This window comes from Stegastes partitus, unplaced genomic scaffold (assembly GCF_000690725.1).
Source record: "Stegastes partitus isolate 25-593 unplaced genomic scaffold, Stegastes_partitus-1.0.2 Scaffold232, whole genome shotgun sequence".
Taxonomy (NCBI): Eukaryota; Metazoa; Chordata; class Actinopteri; family Pomacentridae; genus Stegastes; species Stegastes partitus.
In genome coordinates this window covers 564,597-584,127 of record NW_007577963.1, presented here as the reverse complement: position 1 = coordinate 584,127, position 19,531 = coordinate 564,597, and the positions used below count along the sequence as shown (strand labels likewise).

The 19,531-nt window shown below is 47.0% G+C and overlaps 2 protein-coding genes across 4 annotated transcripts in view; both read right to left on the bottom strand.

Annotated features, from left to right (window-relative positions):
* Nucleotides 1–823: 823 nt before the first annotated feature.
* Nucleotides 824–13,075, bottom strand: ctdspl2b (CTD (carboxy-terminal domain, RNA polymerase II, polypeptide A) small phosphatase like 2b). Of its 2 annotated transcripts, none has more exons than XM_008281379.1 (13): nt 12,904–13,075; nt 9,152–9,342; nt 7,956–8,094; nt 7,729–7,878; nt 7,226–7,474; nt 6,988–7,084; nt 5,792–5,903; nt 5,597–5,683; nt 5,307–5,369; nt 5,142–5,221; nt 4,805–4,931; nt 3,877–3,972; nt 824–3,761 (listed from the first exon to the last, which is right to left on the bottom strand). In XM_008281379.1, exons 2-13 carry the CDS (start codon nt 9,317–9,319, stop codon nt 3,696–3,698), a joined length of 1,434 nt encoding a protein of 477 aa, XP_008279601.1. In that variant the 5' UTR covers nt 9,320–9,342; nt 12,904–13,075; the 3' UTR covers nt 824–3,695. The 2 variants fall into 2 exon arrangements, with proteins under 2 accessions (XP_008279601.1, XP_008279600.1); XM_008281378.1 differs by lacking the exon at nt 12,904–13,075 and adding an exon at nt 12,077–12,693.
* Nucleotides 13,076–13,363: 288 nt separating this feature from the next.
* The window catches only part of golm2 (golgi membrane protein 2), an 11,524-nt gene continuing 5,356 nt past the window's right edge, over nt 13,364–19,531 (bottom strand). Inside the window, exons 3-10 of one of the 2 annotated variants that reach the window (XM_008281376.1) lie at nt 19,370–19,472; nt 18,985–19,075; nt 18,662–18,788; nt 18,373–18,456; nt 17,688–17,963; nt 17,170–17,301; nt 15,474–15,641; nt 13,364–14,377 (exon numbers count right to left, since the gene is read on the bottom strand). In XM_008281376.1, coding sequence (XP_008279598.1) covers nt 14,301–14,377; nt 15,474–15,641; nt 17,170–17,301; nt 17,688–17,963; nt 18,373–18,456; nt 18,662–18,788; nt 18,985–19,075; nt 19,370–19,472 — 1,058 coding nt within the window. In that variant the 3' untranslated portion in view covers nt 13,364–14,300. The remainder of the gene's footprint in view (nt 14,378–15,473; nt 15,642–17,169; nt 17,302–17,687; nt 17,964–18,372; nt 18,457–18,661; nt 18,789–18,984; nt 19,076–19,369; nt 19,473–19,531) is intronic. The other variant, XM_008281377.1, reaches the window with a different exon arrangement.

The following is a 19,531-nucleotide window of genomic DNA, read 5'->3' as shown; positions in this document are numbered from 1 at the left end:
ACTGTGCTCACCTCGGTGCCGACCTGCAACTCTACACCTGGTCTGAAAGCAGCGTAATTAAGGACACCGGTAAAGGAGGAAGAAAAGAACCAGTAGGTGCGAAACGAGGGCTGTGAAAGGCAGAAGGGATTTCAGCACCAAGCACGGCCACGGCGCTGCATTATTAACGGGCTGTGTTGATTAACTCCTCCGCCTGAAACCCGAGTCCTGTCAGAGGAGACACCAGACACCAGGCCGACTGCTGGAGGATTTACATGACTTGTGCTTCAAATATTCCGGCAGACAGCTTTTAACACCCGCATACAGCCTGAAGGATGTCTGAGACTGCTGATGGGGGAGTTATTAAAACACACACACAAAGAAACCTGATGCCTAAAATGACATGTTTAGGAACTCATCATTAATGTGAGGAGATAAGTGATGGCACATTATAGTTACTGGCCTTCATACATTTGCTTCTGCTTCACTTCCAGAGGGTCTAACAGAGGAAACACACTAAAGCTTTAGAATAATGATAAACAAAGGCCTCTTTAAGTGACTAATTGGCTTTAAGGTAATCTGACCAAAGCCGAGGTTTTCTTGCTTTAAAGGCCTCAAATGAAACCCCTTCACTGTAAAATCTCTCTTTAAAAACCATTATTAATCATCAATCGTTATAGGAGGTAATATAACGAGCTGTAACTCTGGTGAAATAAAACCCAGCAGCTACCAGTAAAGACCTGCAGGCTGTAGGTCTCCTATGAACCCTGAAGAGAACCTGCTCCACATATTCAGCATCAGCTCAGACAGCCAGGAAGGAACAAAAACAGACGGGCATGCAGGATGTTTTTAACTTTAAAACTTTGTTTCAGAAATTCAATGTAACTGTATATACACTTTACAATAGCATACAGCCTGACAGATAACAAAGATGTCTTAAAACAGCTTTTTAAATACATCTTCAGCACAAATAGCAATTCTTGCAAGTAAAATGGCTTAACGGGTATCGGGAAGAAAAAAATAAAAGTCATTAACACGACTGCTTTTTTTTTTGTTTTTTTTTTCTGCAGAAAAAGTTCCATGATTAAAATTTAATTCAGGACTTTCCCACAAAGCAAGCTGTATTGTCTACATGCTAAGTTTAACAGTTCAGTGACATAGCGCTAAACTAAACATACAGATATTTGTAAGAAAAAAACAAAACACTCCATCTGATGTAAAGTTAAATCTTCATTAATACATTTAAAAAGTAGATATGACATGCCTTTTGAAATCAAAAATACAAAAGATTTTCCTTACTTTAAGGATTTTTTTAACATGAAGCTGCATGTATTGTACAACACTCGGTGTACAATAAACTGGTAATGCACATAAAGATGAGCAGGATGAGCAGTATGGAACGCCTCCCGCTGATCCTTCAGCAAAACGCCGTGACCGATCATTTTACGTCATCACGGCCCACCGAGGACGCGCTCAGGGCGAGGCTCGCATACGCGGAGATGGCAGTCAGGATGGTGGAGGTGGTGGGACTGGGAGGGGGCTACCATGGTGGGACCTCAAGGCGCCGTCCCAGGTCCACAGGTGTTCTCTTTGCCTTCTGTTAGACGTCTGGACGGCAGGTATGAGCTGCCATCCATCATCGGTCTGTTCTAGCTGAAGACAGAACACAACGTGGACTCTGGGACGACGCCGGAGCCTTCACCCCATGTACAATTTACATTCATAGTCTGGACATGTGCGCTCGCCGGGACGAGTTCACACCATTGTGCCCTTTAACGATTTCACTTGAATAAAAACAAATTCTGATTTCAGGAGAGCTACTAACTTCTGGTGAGAAAAGGCAGAAGACGGGCCAGCACTGAGCAGATGGGAACCACCTCTGAACAGAACCTGTGCTGAAGGGAGCAGCAGGGATCGTTGGGGCAGGACTCACCTGGATAATTACACCTGGGGAGGGGCATGGGAGTCACACTACACAACACACACTGAACACTGGAAAAAAGAAGCTAACACACAGGGAGGATGGGCGTCTCCGTGGTTCTGCCTGTGCAGAGCTGTGAGGTCTGATTGTCTCTTTCCATCGAAGCGTTTTGAGGGTGAGAGCAGGGAGATGCCACGGGGGGGAGGTGGAGAGGAGAGGGCTCGTATGGCACTGTACAGGCAACCCAAACTCCCACTTCTGCTTTAAAATGCACTTTCAAACAAGAACTGAAGAGAAACAACGCATGCCAAGTTGTCACAGAGGTTCCCTCTAGAGGGCCTGGGAGCTGACTGGTAACATCGGACTAACATGATGGACCTCCCGGCTTCAGGCCGGTGAAGTCGCCAACATCTACATTTCCACCTGCTGTGTGTCTCACTGTTAAATAAATTAAGCTGAAACAACAGAGGAGTAAAAGTCCCGCCTGCAGCTGGGCAGCAACACATTCATATAGTTACCATTCCTGAAACACGACACCTTAAACTGTGCTAAAAGAAAGAACGAATGTTTAAAAGCACTAAAAACGTATGAGACAGACGGCTAGAGGGGCTGACGGTAACAGGACGCTGCTGGTTCCACATGTATGGCTGGTTCAGGCTCTGGCCGTGGACTTCAGGACACACTGCTAGAGATGTGCTACATTAGCGGTAATGCTACTGACATAGCCATCGGATCACAGCTCAAAGAAACAGCTCAGCCAGAATACTTGATTAGGAGTAAGAGACAATACTGATTACACATGAATGACAAATCAAATACTAGTAATAAAGAAAGGTTAATGTCAACGAATGCCCTCCAACCATTACAATATGTCAGATTTACAGGTAAGAAGATCTTAATCCTAACGTTAATTAAGGAGCCATGATGTGTCCACAGTGAAGCCAACACGCTGATTCAAACCTCGAGTTGTTAGAACAAACTAAGTCGTGGATTTAGCTCCTCTTCGTTTGCGGTGGACCGTCGTGAACGCGCCCACGTTCTCGTCACGGGGAAAAGGCTCACAACAGAAGGACATGACCCCTTTTAAAATATCTTACAAACAGAATAAAACATTCTAGCTTTTTTTGTCTTTTTTTCTTAAAAACAATGAAACACCAGTTTTACCAGAAAAAACTGCAACCGACGATAGAAAGTGGACAGAGCTACAGAGGAATGCATATGGTTGAACGGCTACAGACTGTGGCTCGCCCACATCGGTGAGTGTGTGTGTGGCTAGGAGTAAACATACACACATGCACAGATGGGTCGCCGGGCCGGTCGGTCCTGCTGCAACGGGTCTGTAGCCAGAGTGTCAACAGCGTGAGCACCAGGGGTCGGTTTGGGTTCAGGGACTCTGTCGGGCCGAGTTCCTCTTTACCAGGTGGCGTTTTCACATCCACTAAACCAGCACCAAGACTTCAGAATGCAGCGTGGAGCCGCCGAGTGGCTCCACAGCTGGAGAGTCGCTCAGAGAGACGGGTCGACCTGGGCCGGTACACAGGACGTGTGACTTCAGCTATGCATTCAGAGATTTTTTTTTTTTTTTAGAAAATTTCACCCAGATCTTTAAAAATGTTTTTCTTTTGAAGTTTTTAAAAAGCAATGGTGTACTTAAAAACAAAACGAGGAGGAAAAAAAAGGCTAAAGTTTTAAAAGTAATGGCAATGTTGTAGTTTGTAATCCAAAGAGAGGCTTTTTACACGCGTGTCGTTTTCAGTCTTTTCACGTCGTCCCGTTCTGAGACCGGCGGTCCAGTTCAATCAGGAGGCAACAGGTCGTGAAGCCGGAACCGCTCCCGAACGTGCGGCCGCACATCCTCGTTCTGACGGGTTCAGCAGGTCGACGAGCCACCAGAGGAGGAAACAAAGAACATGTCAGACTACAGGCACTGAAACGGTCCAGTATGGCTCTGCTGCCCTGACAGGAGGACACCTTACCATCTCCACCAGCTTCTCCAGGAAGGGCACCAGCTTCAGCAGCTCATTGTCATTCTTGTCCATGAACCAGCTCTCTATGGGAATCCCATTGGACAGCTGTCAAGACACAGAAACAGGCTGATTGTGACGGCATGAGGGACACCTTTGGCACAAACAGAAAGAAAAACGCTCCCACTGATGTCTGGAAAAGGCTGCTGCAGTTTAACAAAAGAACGTATGAAGGAAAAATAAAAACAGGCCAAGAAGTCACATGTCAGATATCCCCATCGGTCTCAGGCAGGGATCTCCAGCTGTGGTCCTCATGAGCTACTGTTCTAGATGTTACGGCAACACACCTGACTCAAACTAATGGATCAGTAACAGACTTGTGTAGAACTTGACAACAAGCTGCTGGAGATCCGTTAATGTGAGTCAGGTGTGTTGCAGTCACATCTAAAACCTGCAGGACAGCAGCTCACGAGGACCACAGCTGGAGATCCCTGGTCTACAACATCTGTAGTCAGTGAAGAGAGCATCACTGAGGAAGCAAATGTCTACATACCCAAAAAATAAATAAAATAAAAATAGGACGCTCTAGGTGTCTGTTAGATTCAGCTCAGCAGCTCACAATAATTGATCAATCACATCTTTGAGTTGCTTTGCAGTAATTAATCAGACAATAGCTGTAGTTGTAGTAACAGGAAAAGTAGAAACGGGCTCCAGTGTTTCTGTTCAGGAACCAGGCTGATGTTTAGTTTAACAGAGACCAGCTGTACAGAAGCTCCACGTTGTTCACATCAAAGAACCAGAAACATGGAGTGTTTAACATGGGTTTGGCCTCATCCTGGGGCCAGCTCTGCATTTCCAGGATGAACCTGGTCACACACACTCATACATGATTGTGTTTCTGTAAACTTCAGCGTGTGTCCTGTTCATTTAGTCCCAGTACCTGATATGCAAAGGCTTGTGGTGAATTGTCGATGATGATGGTTTTTGACAGATCTCTGCCCAAGATGTTGAGGTCCTTGATGTAGTTTCCCTGGACACAGACACAATGCTCCCGAAACAACCGGTGTCTACGGTTACAGGAGGGGATGTAAGGAAAGAGGGGCCAGAAGAAAAAATCAATCAGTGACAAGGTCAGCAAAATCAATAATTCACAAAAACACCACACTGACACCTGAACAGCACCGCACGGCAGCATCGCTGCTGCTTTCATTCAGGCTCGCGTCAGCTTTCATGTTTTGTTGCGTAATGATGACCAACTGACACAAAACACGGCGTACCTCACGAGCTGCTTCTTAGGGTCCAAGATGTTGAGCAGTTTGTCTGCATACACCTTCTTAGAAGCTGTGAAAAGGATGATCTGGGACAGAGACATGGACAACGGTCAGTGTTTAACATCGGATGCACTCAGGACGAACTGACCGGAGCAGCCAGGTTATATTTACCTCGTATATTTGAGACATGCGTTCCAGAAACTCTCTGAAGAACGGCCTCAAGCGCACATACACCTGCACAAGACCACAGACCGCCGGTGAGCACGACATGTATAACACACACTGAATCAAAGCAGCATTAGTTCTGGTACGTGTTGACTGAACAGTTCTCCGTATGAGTGATTAGTTTGTCTTTGCGAGTACAACTGCTTCCACAGGAGGCTTTTCAGAAGCATGACTTTAGCCCCCTCTAGTGGCATCATGGGAAAAAGGAGGGAAGCAATCCTGTAGGTAGAGCTCACCTGATAAATGACATCCTGGAAGAGGACAGGGAAGGTAAGTGCTGCATCCTCCAGCTCATTCAAACTGCAGTGGACCAGCGTTTCATCCTGAGCAACACGAGGAGAGAACAGGGAAACATCAGGACGTGTTTTAAAATCCCCACCGAGATTCAATCATTAAAAAAAACACATGTAATAAAACAGTGTGTAACTGACCAGGTCCAGGACCAGAGAGAACTCAGGCGTGCTGCGCGTCTTCAACGGCAAGGCTGGCTTCCGGGTGAGCTGCTCCTCCGTCAGCGGAGGGACGTGCTTGATGAAGAAGTACCTGCAAAGCAAAACTAATTAAAACACCAGAACTCTGAGGCACCGTTTACACGCAGCTAAAGCGGTGATACCTCGACGTGTCTGGGTCTTTGGTTTACACGCAGACGAAGCTACGAGTCACCGAAAACCATCACATCTGAAAACTAAGTGGGGATCTGGAAAAACTCTGTCTGTACGTTTGCATGTAGACAGGAGGAGGCGGAGTCTGAGGTCACATGTGTGCGACCATGTTTCCAGTCTGGCTGCTGGATGGATGGATGCTGGTAAAGCGGCGCTGGTTCTAACAGCACATGTAGGAGCAGCTCCACCTCTCTGTAGGTCCAAACAAACCACCCCACTATCATTCAAAGTAACAGGAAGTTTTCGTTGTTGTGTATTTTCCAGGATTCTGATTGGCTAGCATGGCTTTATCTCGTTACACTGCCCCCTGTAGGTCTGGCAGCTCATAGCAGCTCTTTCTGCAGGTTTGTGGACATTAAGATGTTTTCTGAAAGCGATCTGGTGAGAACGATGCTATTTTTGAAAGCGTAGATCCGTTTATTTGTTTGTAAACGCCCGGCTACGTGTAAACGTGACCTGAACCAACAACTTTCTGAGCAAAGTGGATTAATGAAGCTGTGAAGGAGGAGACCAACGTCAAAAAGGGTCAAAAACCATTTAACCAAGATGTTTTATCTACTCGCGTTCTTTTGAATGAAGAATAAAACTATTTTTTTGTAATAGGTAAATATTAGCCAACATGTACTCCAGCTTAAACCAACATGTGCTCAGAATAAGGTCGCGTTAAATGTAGAACAGCTGTTGATGAGAAAACTTTATTTTTATTTCACCCACATCAAATTGTCGCCTCTGGACTCTGCTCTCAGTCAGAAGCCTGTCAGTGACCAATGTCCTGCTTGTGTTTTACACACTGGAAACCTGAGCAAACGGTGGGTTCGGCTGCCAGCTCGGTGGTCTGGACATCGTTTGCCTTAACCTTTAGTTTTTACTTGCTATGCAGCTTCCCTTGTTTTCCAAATATCTGCTCGGTGCAGTGAGGTGTGGCTCCAGGGAGGAGTGTTTTATGACTGCAGTGTTCTACTCACGGGTCAAAGACCTCCCAGTCTTCCTCATAGGATGCCTCCGGTGGTACTGCGGTGGGAGGAGCGTCCACATACGCCATGTCTGGACTGGAGCCTGGAGCTTGGAGGAAGAATATTTGAAAAAGCAAGATGAGACGAAGGAACACTAAGCAGAAGAGCAAAGGTGTCAAAAACGTCATCGTTACATCAACATTAAATGAAGACCTTAAAGCTTCAGAAGCACGTTTCGTTGGTTATCTACCTGTGAGGGGGGGAAGGTCAGCATCGGCATCCAGCTCTCCCTCCTCCGTCGTGGGAGATGCCTCCAGGATGTGTGGAGGCCGCAGAGGTGGCAGCTGGGATACACTAGAGTAGAAGTTAGTGGTGGCACACATTTCCTGTGTGGACGTCGCCGTGCTGGTCGGAGTCTCAACAGCTTGCTCCATGTCCAGCTGCTTGACTATCTCCTCGGCCTCCAACGCCTGGTCTGGAGAGTCTGAGCCAGAAGAGGCTGAAAAACAAACACAGCAGGGAGGCGTTTAAGACGCTTTCTATGTCCACATAACTGACACAAAGCCCACACATCACCGCTATGTCGTACAGAAACGTATAGCGAGCTACGCTATGTCACGGGGGAGCAGCAGGATGACGACATACTGTTGTCATAAACCACAGAACAACGGCGTCGTGACTTTACTTTGTGATGTACAATACGAGAACAGCTCCAGTCAACAGAGCATAAAGGCCACCTCACAGCCTGCTTACCATTCTTAGCTGGTGAGAAGAAGTTGAAAACAGGAGAGAAGATGGTCCCAAGAAGGGTTGTTCTGGGGGGGCTGGTGGTCACCTCAACGGCCGTCGTCTCCTCCAGACTACCGTTGGGCTTCTCCTTACTCCTGTCATGATTGGTTGCCTCTGCAGGTGAGATTTAACAGGTTGAACAGAGACGAGGGGGAAGCAGAGACCAATGATTAGGCTTTTTATTCACTCACGTCCATTGACGGAGCCTCTCCTGCCGACTCTGCTTATGGTCTTCCGAGGGGTGTTGGTGTTTGGGGTGGTGGAGGTGATCAGGTTGTTGTCCACATCACAGTGGAGGCGTGTCTTCTTGGCTGGGCTTTCCTGCTGCACCTGAAAACAGATTCAACACTCGGAATAAATCACCAAAAACAAAACAGGCTCAAATGACTGAAGTTTAAAACGAATGCTCCTGAACGGTGGCTGCATTCGTGTCCTCCGACCAAAGTGAAGGTAAAGGGATGATCATGCTCATTAATCCAAACTGGACCACGCTGTGAGACACATCCACACCTGTAGCTGCTGTAGAACTGTAGTGATCAGAGACGGGCTGCTATGGACGCTGCCTACAAACCATTCAACAGCTTAAAATGACAACACAGTGGTCCTAAAAGAAACTAGTCATTTAACAATACTGTCAAAAACTGTTTTTCTACATGTGACTAATCGTTGATGGTGTTTGTATCACCAGACACCATCTGCATAACCTTAAACCTGATGCTCCACACCTTCACACCGCCTGCAGCATCTTATTACTCCTGTTCTGAATAATGTGACATGAAACAAACCTGTGGACCACGTCTCATACAGCTCACAGACACTATCAGCTGCTAACAGTCAGAAAGTCATTTAGCTAATTACTTCATCACTAAGCTCATTAAGGATTTAAACACATGCCGCTAAAACTTAAAGCAGTTTGCATACATTGGTGCTTAATGAGGAAAATACAGGAAGGACATGACAATATGTAAAATGTGAAAAAGCCCCCTCGCCTTTCCACAGGAAAAACTTCTTTTAGCCGAGTTGACTTTTCCACTTGTTGCTACCTCCTGTCCCTGCACACCAGCTCCGTGAGCCAGATGCTAAAATTAGACGAGAGTCCGAGTTCTCAGACAAGCTGCTGCATTCCAGCAGACATTTCTTGGGAAACATGACACTCTGCACCAAGAAACACTGCATTTAACTCTGAGACCTGGACAGCACATTGTTCAGTACAGCTTTAAATCTGAGAAGTGCCAAAAGCTTTGGTTTAACACTGTTAAAGCTAACACACAGAGGAGGAGGAGGAGGAGGAGGAGGAGGAGGAGAACCTCCACTCCAGCTACAATACGTTCCCTAAACGGAGGAACCACGCTCATATTGGAGCGATGCGATCACTAGAGGTAGTTACCTTCACAGCATTTCCTCTGATGAACTTCTTGATGGTTGAGAACAATCCCCTCCCTCCGCTGGTAGGAGTGTCCTCTTCTACTTCTGAATGCCTCCGCTTGGTTCTGGATGGGCGGCTGGCCAGCGTGGGGTTCGGTTGCTGAGACGCCTTACGCATTCTCAGCCTCATTGTTTTAGCAGTCACATGTAAGGCTGCTCCACAAGAACCAGACATAAGGACAGACACAGTGAGAAACAGGCAGGGGAAGAAAAGGGAAAACAATCATCACCGTACAGTCAAGGAAATAAACTCAAACACGGGCCCAACAGGTTGTTCTGACCCGCTGCACACGTACAGCTTCTAAGACGGATCAGTCCGTGGAGTGTATCTGTGTGTAGAGGAGTAACGCTGGTGCACTTTCTGCCAACATCTGGATGCATTCAAGATCCCATTTCACTTACATCAGTGGATCACGGCAGCAGCCACAGCTGGCTTTACTTCCATTCGTGCATTTTTAAAAAAAGCATTACCCCGGACCGAACACTATACGCACACAGCCGAGCACTCCCAAACACTGGCTAGTCCAGTACGGTCCAAGTTTAAGTCGGGTCAACAACAGAAAACAGAAAACTGTCGGCCACTGACAAAGACTGAGATAAATCAATAGATAAATCTGATCTGAACCTAAACATATCTGTAGAAGAAACAAGCTCATGATGATGAGCTCCTTTATTGGTCAGCATGTGCTTCAGCGTTCACGATGAAAACTAAAAACAATTCACAGTGAACATAAAGCCTCAGTGCAGCGTGCCAGCCCCTCGCGCTTACATAACTAAAAATGTGTCCGGACATATCCACGGCCTGTCAGGAGCGCTCAACGCACAGCAGCGCCTTCTCATTACATACTGTACATCTCACATACTGTCAGTGTCCTTCACTACATCTGCTTTACATTTACAGAAGGGGTGTATCCACGAACACAGCACAAGTGTACGTGCTGTTGCCCAATCCCACGCACAGGAGGAAGAAAAAAAACAGCAGCAGTGTCAGAGTACACGGGAAAATTAAAGTTAGAGGCGAGCAGGGAAAGTGGGACGAGCCTGAAAGCTGCGACTGTTCAGAGTCAAATAACGAACAGTGAAACTACATCAGTCAAATGTACTCGTCTGGAAAGATGCTCTGACTTATCAACACATTCAACAATTAGTGTTTGTGCTTTAAAAAAAAAACAGTCAGACAAACTAGTACATGTATGAGGAGAGATGTTTGAACACAACCTCAATTAAACGTTGGAATACAGTTTCACAGAATCCAATATTTAATTTTCTGACACATTCAGAAAAATCTGAACAGATCATTTGTACTTCTGAAACTTAAACGTGCTTCGATGAGCTTTGCTTTGGTTTGACTGTGTAGAAAACAACTGCTTTCTCAATCATTTATCAGCTGAATGCCTTTAAGCATTTTTAATGTTCTTAAACACCCACTAACAGCTCTGGGATATCGTACATCATGTTTCCTCGTCTTCAGTGGAGGAGACGACCTCCTAAAGCCTCTGCCTTCAGAGACATGGCTTCCCCTCAACATACAACTAAAACCATTCACAGTTTGCATGTCACACATCACGGCACTGACACAACCTTTAGAAACAAATTATGTCTGTTTAAAGTACATCTGGGAAGAACATCTTTTATATTTTTTATGTTATTGCACATAAGAGGCTGGTTTCACTCCAGTCCTGAGGTGGTCCATAAACTACTTTGTCCTTTCTCAGGTCTATTAGTTGATGCGATACGACACAGTCAGAGGAAATCCTTCAGCTCAACACATTTGGCATCACAGGAGCCTTCCAGTAAAGATGAAGCTTGTTGTTGAGATGATCAGAGGAGAACCTCACTAACACCACAGGAGTTCCTGATCCCACAGGTTGCCCGACATCAGCACTGCAGATGGTGTCCTTGTGCAATGTTTGATAAGTAACCTAACATCTCCTGCACTTCTCTGTGCTCTCATCCAATAACATCATGTGAGGAGTGAAACCTGTCAGATGCAAACATCCAGTCCTGCTCTCTCTCTCTGAACGGGATTCCTCGTGTAATGCGATTAACTCAAAGTCTATTTGATGTGCACATTTCTCATCTGCGTTTTACATGATGTCTATAATCTGTTCTCTGTTGCTGTACCATGTGTCGTGTCTTCCTTCTGCCCGTCTTACGCACATGTCAGTGTGAACAACACACCAGATTTCCTTGTCGCCGCTAAATAAGAATAAAAATAAAATGCCCGTTATGTTTACTGTGTGATCAAACCCCGCCAAAGCTCGAGTGACAGCAACACTATAGCTGCTAAAGATCCGCGTTTCCAGGCAATCAGCCACTAACCAAGGAACATGCACATAGCTAGGTACGAGCAAGTGAGCGGGAAATAAGAACATGCATGCAACCGAGACTGTATGAGCGAGCTAGCAAAGGCTAGCAGTGGAAACACGGCGGAGAAACCAGCGAGGCCCCTCCGACAACCCGTCCGCTGCAACATTTACCCCGAGGCTAAGGCTAGCTGAGTTGCTCATCAAGTTGGTAAAGCATAGATCAGAAACGACAATATATACATAGCATGTGGGCATATTGCACATGTGGTCCAGACGCCCCAATCACGCGAAAACAAACGTTTGTGAAAGTTGCACTAAATGATCGTGATCGCCGAGCTTTGCAGCTAATCGAGCGGCTAGCCCGGTTAGGCTAGCCAACTAAACGGAGTACAACAGGTCGTGTGTTGCCGTTTATGGCGGTGTGCAACACAACTTTGCTCTAATGCACATTCTTTCTACGCTGCCACATTTCACAAGTTGTTAAAAGTACCGTTGCATCGTTAATAGGACCTGACAGAGCAGTTTGCTAAAGGTAGCGTTAGCATTGCAACAAGCCAAGCCCAACCTGGCTAACTTACCGTTAGCAAGCCAGTGCGGCATCGTAAGTTCAGCGAAATGACGGTAAAATGACAAGTTGGCTAAATTTGGGACACTAGTTAGCTAGATTGTGTGAAGTCTGGATAAAGAGTTGACTCGATTATCAGCCTGCATTATGAACAGCGTCGGTGTTATTTGACAGTGAAGCTCGTCAAACATCGTTAATCACAACAGCCGACACAGTAACGCTATCCAAATTATCTGCTAATCCATTCAACGTTATCTTAAGCTAACAGTGCAGCTGATGGGATTTCATCGATTAGCTGGGGCACACAAGCATGTCAAGCTCAGTATCCGTTAAAGTGATATTAAATGGAAAAGACGGGGCTAGCCGAGCTAATGCAGACCTAGCAAACTTCAGCTGAGGAATGCCAAATTTGGACGAGGCTAGCCTCAAGGCAAGCTAGCAAACCCAACCTGGCGGCACTGTACTGGACTGTCCATTGATTTAATAAGGTGTAAACAGTTACACTTTGTAGGATGAACATCTTAGCAAGCTTTTATTGGACTGCTTAGCACAACGTGTAGAAGAAAGCTAAAAATAAAATTAATAAAATGTCGGGGCCGACCAGGAATTAGCCAGGTCCGCGGTAGGCCGTGCTGTAGCTGCCCTTAGCTATGTGACTTAGCCTAGCGCGGCTAGCTTAGCGCTGACCCTACCTAGCCTTCTTGAAAACTGCTCCGGGCTAACAGATGTGCACAGGCGGGGAAGGAAAATATTTATCCTGTCGTTAGCCAACATTACATAAACGCGAGCCCCGAGAAGACCAACGCACAGGACGGGGTTTGGTTAACGGCGCCGACTTACTTTACAGTGATCCGCAGTGTGTGGAGGCAACGACTCAGGTCCGATTCACCATCACAACACAGGCACCGCTTGTTTTCGTGATCCGTCCCGACTTTTTCTGTATATCTACTCAAGGGCCGTCTTCGAAATGACACACCGTTGTGTTACCAGGCGCCATTTCCCGCCTCTGCTCGGTCTCTCCGAGGCAGATACCCGTATGGGACACAGACACACCCCCTTACCTCTCAACAACACCGCCAGGCCGCCGCTCACCTCTTTCTTCCACTGCGCGGCTCTTCACGGCTCTAAGTTAAAAACTGAATTTACAAAAGATGAATGACTCTTGCTGTATATCCCCAACAGATGTTTTAGCATCGCTACAAGAGACAAGCATCATGATTATGGGCTGTAGGCGCCTGAATAACCAGAACAAACTCCCCTCTATGACCATCTGCGCTGAAGCACCGGAACAAGTGACAAATGACACGAAGCATCACCTTTAATAAAATTAAATTACATTCAATGTGCCTTTCCATGAGAAATCAATTTTCCTGGTTGCACAAACAGAACTGGTTTCATGTTCACAGATTTCCCTAAAGGTGAGGAGGCAGGTGTCCTCGTACAAATGGTCCAACTACAGTATGTACAGGAGAGCTCATTAATGGAAGCATGTGTACAGTCTGTCAGCTCCACGCGTGTCCATCCCACCGTGGAGGATCCTAACGTTGCTCTAAGTATTGCTTAAGCATCAGTATTCTGCTGAATTCGATTAATAAAAAGTTTCAAATGCATGCAATGGCATCATGTAAAAAACAAACTGAATGAGGAGCACTTTGTCTGTCACAAAGAAAAGAAGGTATTTAATAGGCCGTGAGCAGAGTCCTTGGCATTTGTCATGTGTTCCCGCTCCTGTCAACCAAAAACCCAGTTCCAGTAAGAGTCCCAGAATGATGTTAGAAAGGCAGAACGCCGCGTTGGTCTCTGGTCCACATCCCAGGCCAAGAGTCCGTTTATATCAAGCAACACCAAAGTGAACAGAAAAGTAGCAAAAACAAACAAACAAACAAACAAACAAACAGTTCCCATGTGAGTGGACAGGCCTCCTCTGGGCCGGCCCGGTACGAACCGAGGCAGTTATCAAAAGACAAAACCCAACAGTCAGTGTACAGTACATCAGCTCTACTGTCATCTCCTACAACCATCAGCAAACCAACAGCAGCTCAGAAAACAGGATGTTTGTTTCTTCGATTATGTTACATTATTCAGAATTAATTTATTAGTTGCAGTGTCTCTTCTCAGAACAGTCCGTGACACTGAGGACGCGCCTACAAGTTCTGATGGTTCAAACTATTCTGTCAAAGAAAGACTTGGATCGTAGAGGAAGGTCTGAGTGTTTTTAATCAGTTACGAGTTCCCATTCAGAGAATGTCATTGGCCTGGTGTCTCTTCCCGTAATCCACAGCCCGATCGCCCTGCATGTCCCGGTCGTCGTCGTCTGGGAAGAGAAGCAACACAAACATGAGTGATCATGAAAGCGGTGGCGTCTCCGGTGCTGCTATCACATCAGGAAACTGGTTCTGTTGGTTCACAGGAAATGGTCACACAGCTCAGTGTGAAAGTCTCAGGATTTACTGCAATTTACAGGATCACTAATGACACAGTGACTCCATGCTGCCTTCAGGCTTTAACGGATGTCTGGGGGTGTTTATGTCAGTCAGTGTGACACAGAGCCTTCCCTCTGCCCCCCGCCTCAGCAACACGTCATTACTGTAGAAATACAATATCAGACAAAACCGTTTCCACATCGATTAGCTGTAAATAACAAACACATCCTGTAGTTTTAACTAAAATCTGACACTTTATACAAGCTGTCACATATGACAGATGTAATATATAAATATATAAATATATATAAATATATATAAGGGAGCTGTGCTCTGATCACTGGTCTGTACTGACTGAAGTTATTATTTTCCTTTGATGGATTAAAACTGCATTTTTTCCTCTAAATTCAGCACAAGTATTAAACATTACACACTCAGGTCTAACAGGCAATGGAAACTGGTGGCAGGAAACAACCACAACAAGAAAACATGCATTTTAATATTTCAAGGAGAACACAGACACACTGAGGAACACAGTGAGCTAAATATATCTACGGGTCTAGATGTGGGTCAGATGCTTGGTGGGCACAGACAGGTGGTTAGCTAAACGAAGCACAGGCAGGACAGAAACAAACTAGATGGAAACTGAATTACTCTCACAGAACCGTAAGTTCCGGGTCAAGCTGTCCTGATCCACGGAGCAAAGGCTGCTGAGGCTGTTACTGTTCCCAGCAAGTCCAACAATAACAGCTGCTCATCCTGAACTGCAAACGCAGCCGTCCCGCTTTGACCCTGAAGCTAGTTTTTCTTTTTTAAATCATAATTCTTGAATATCTGTGGTGCTTTCAAGGCCCAAACTCAGGGTACTGTGAGCTACTCAGGACAAATGCAGTGGGGCAGAGGCAGGACAGGGGTGGAGGGTGGGAGCAAGGGAGGAATGGTGGATACACATCTGGACAGGCAGTCCAGCCCCCCGGCCTGGCTCACCTTGAACGTCTTCCTCCCCACCATCACCATCCTCTTCCTCATTGTAGGCCAGCTCGGCCTGCTTGTCGGCCTCATACTCACCCACGTTCCCATCGTCCCCATTGTAGTCCGCCAGCTTAGAGCCGTGTTGCGGATCTACTGGGGACTCGTTCTCATCAAAGAACCGGCCTGCAGGAGGCAGAGAAGGGCCTCATCAGGAGAGGGAGGGAAGCGGAGGCAGTTGTAAAGAGACAGGGAGGTGAAACACTGCATAATGAATGCATGAAGGAGGGAGTGACTGCATGACGAGGAGGACAAAGGACGAAGTGAACACCAGGTGACAGCTTCTAATTTAAAGACGAGTGTTTCTGAAGTGGAAAGAAAAGTCAATCATGGACATGAAAGCAGAGAGCCAGGAGGAGATAAGCAGGGTTCCTCTGTGACCAGGACCAAAGTCTGAAAAGCACTAATTAAGTCATCATCTGATAATCAATCAGATAAATCAATCAAATGGAAAACCACATCCCATCTTCTGTTTGGTTTTGTGGCAGGAGGACTGTTCTTAACAGCCAGAGATGGTAAATATATGTGTTAACTCAATTAGCCTGCTGGGCAGTCGTCCGGCACCGGGTCAGAGTCGTCCGGCACCGGGTCAGAGTCGTCCGGCACCGGGTCAGAGTCGTCCGGCACCGGGTCAGAGTCGTCCGGCACCGGGTCAGAGTCGTCCAGCACCGAGTCAGTCGTCCAGCACCGAGTCAGTCGTCCAGCACCGGGTCAGAGTCATCCAGCACCGGGTCAGAGTCGTCCAGCACTGGGTCAGAGTCGTCCAGTACCGGGTCAGAGGCCTTTATAGAAAACAGTCACTTTAACTTTAAATGATGGAAGACAGCAACAGCTGCTCTAAATGTGATAAATAAACTACTTATATTAAAGTTTCTAAAACTGTCATTTAGAAAAAACACTTAATTAACTTAAATTGTGTTCGTCATTGCTGCGACCTCTTCCACCCCAGACTGAGGCGGTTTACGTTCAGGTCTGAAGCGGGACTGGTTCTGGCTGGCTGGGCCTCGAGCTGCACTGAACCAGGCACCCAGTCTCTCATCTGATATCGTCTAGTGAGCACCACGCACCAGCAAAAACCACATATTCGGTGGGTGCTGGGTAATAATAAGACGAATTATTTAACAATCAGAGGCAGAAGATGAGAAGAAGAAGAAATGAAGACGTGGACTGAGTGAGCGAGCTGTGTTCATGATGGTGAGGTGGATGCAGGAGAGAGATGAAAGAACAGAACATTTAAAAACCAGAGAAGAAGAAGGAGGGTGAAGAGGCAGCAGAGCAGAAGCCAGGCAGCAGGAAGGATCATCTGGGAGCCAGGTGTGTGCCATTCGTCTCCTCCTCTGTCTGCTCCCTGACACTACTCCCACCAGACTCATGACTGACATTCACACCATCAGGAGCTTTAAGTGTCATGAAGAGGTGTTATGTTGAAGGTAGGGCTGTGTCCACTTAGCAGTGGACAACATTCACACAGATGGCCCACAGCAGACTGGACTTTACTGTCTGCATAAACACATCAGAGAGCTGTGGGCACAAAGACAGAGCTACCAGAACCCAGGTGGTTCTACTGTAAAACTCGGCACCTAATAAAAAAAACACACAGCCTCTTCTTCCATGTCCCATATGTGCTTTTTCAAAATGCGCAACAAGGACTCACTTTGGCGGTGGTGCACTGGTTCTGCTGGGTCTTTGGCGCGGTGAGGCTGGATGGGATTGGGCACCTGGGCAGGGTTGGGCGGCAGAGGAATCCTCTTCAGGAGGTCGCCGTCACCTTTAACGTTATCGGGAACTGACGACAACAGAGACACTTAGAGCATGACTGTGTCTAGATCACGGACCAGTGACTGCCTCTTAAACATCCCTCATTCTGACCCGGTGTTCTCAGAGCACAGTGTGATCAACCCACTACATCTGTATTCTGTGATGCTGCGGTGGAGCTGAGAGAGGCTGCTACACGCGAGTGGGAAAACTCATTAAAATCAGAGAAACTGACACCAGCTCGTGTACCGTGATAACAGCTCTCTGCCGCTTCCTTCGCTTAAGATTCAGTGAAAGTAACATAATTAAAATGAGTGAAGCCTAACACCTCATTATCAAACGCCTAAAGGCTCAGGAGGCAGACTAATAGAACAACAGAGCGGTACCAGGGTGGTGCCAGGGTGGTGCATACTGTACCTCGGAGCTGCCTCTGCTGCTCTCCCAGCTCGTCCGCCTTGATACCTGCCTTGTTGTCCTCCTCAAACACCACCGGTTTGTCTGCCTGTTTGACGCCTGGAGGCGCGATGGCTGCTGCCCGGCCGTCCACTCGGTCCTGCTGGAGTCTGGGCTGGTCCAGCAGCAGTCCCTGGCCCCCGGGTCCATCTGCTGCCCCGAGTCCAGGCCCGGCACCGGCTCCCACAACCGCGTCAGGGGCCTCGTCGTGCTTCTGAGTGATGGCTGGTTTCTTCAAGGCTGGAGGCGAGTGGCAAAGCGAGAAAGGCCAAAGAGGAGGACGTGTTGTTAGGGAACGTTAAGGATTTAGAAGAAATGTACAGCAGTGACTCCAGAACAGGGTTTTAACTCCACATTCCCTGACATGAGGACGAGTCATTTCGTGACCCGGCTATAGAAGCACACATCACACAGGTGACCGTCAGACACACATGTGGTCTGCTGGTCTGTTCATCCCATCAGCATCGTCTGTTTATAAAGTTCAGGTGTGTACGTGAGACGACACAGACAACAGGAATCAGCCTCCACACTGGTAGAGAAGACGCCCATACAGAGTCCACATGTCTCTGTAGGATTCCTCTGACTAATTAATTCACTGAGGTAGCCAAACTAAACACATTGCTCCTGACGGCGTAGGTTCACTGCTTACCAAACTGCATGTCATCGATTTTTCCCACCTCGCTGTCTTCAATACCAGGCATCCCAGCGTCACTGCCAGGCTTCCCCATCTCTTCTGTAACGGAGCACAGTGAGTGGGACTTAGACCGGCAGTCCAGTAGCTGAACTCCTGAGGTCCCTGATACACTAATACCATTAAAAACGTTCCTGAGTGACTCTACGAGCAGGTACAAACTGATTTCTTCTAGTCATCAAACCGTGTACTCAGCAGGTTAGCGCCTCGCTGCGCTGCATGAAGCTGGTGTCGACCTGCACTGTACCTTTTAAATCTGACTGCCTGTCATGTCGGTGAGTGGCCACCGTGTGGCGCTCTCCGCCCAGCTCCACACCAGGTGCTCCATCCACATGTCTACCTGCCCCGACGCCCTTCTGGCCATCCATGACACTCTGAAGAACAAAAAAAAAGAGGAGAAAACACTGTTTAATGACAGAGAAGCTTTGAAAGGTGAACAGACGTGGGGACATGAAGTCAGCTTCTACTATCAGTAGATCTACGTTCAACTCCCAGAGCAATGACTGATAAATATATGCAGCGTGCAGCAGAGCGCCACCCGTCTGTCGGTGGAGATCCATCAGAACCAACCTGTCTCAGCTTGGATGCTTCTTCCTCCAGAGTCTTCTTTGTTTCTTCATACTCGTCTTTGAGTTGTGCAATCTGTCGTCCACACTGTAAACTAGTGAACACAGTTTGATTGTAGGTTTCCAGATGGATCATGTGCACACAGACAGACAGAAGTTAACACCTTAAAAAGTGCAAAGAAGACAAGAAAACATCCCAGCAAGGAGAAGGAACGAGAGCATAAAGACAACCAGCGACCAGGTAGACTCTGATTAATATGAATATTCAGCGACTGCATTAAAGGTGGATGCTCCTCATTGGGAGGTGTTTGCATATCGTTTCACAGCCGCTGGAGGTGAAGTCATCTCCCCCGGGGCACCCACGGAGGCAGACGGAGACGCTGGCATACCTTTCATACTCCAGCTTTCTTTCCAAGGTAGTGCTGTTCTTCTTCACTTCTCTCAGCTGCTCCTCCTGCTTCATGAACTCCTGCTTCAGCTCCTTCAGCTGCTCTGTTCACAGCAACACACACACACACACACACACACACACACACACACACACACACACA

Bases quoted from the DNA above. Each gene is read 5' to 3' on its own strand.
- ctdspl2b (XM_008281378.1), bottom strand. From the start codon at position 12,098: ATGCCGCACTGGCTTGCTAACG. The intron at 7,085-7,225 runs GTAGATAACCAA...TCTTCCTCCAAG, and splicing joins TGACCTTCCCCCCCTCACAG to CTCCAGGCTCCAGTCCAGAC. The intron at 5,222-5,306 runs GTAAATATAACC...TCTCTGTCCCAG, and splicing joins GCATGTCTCAAATATACGAG to ATCATCCTTTTCACAGCTTC.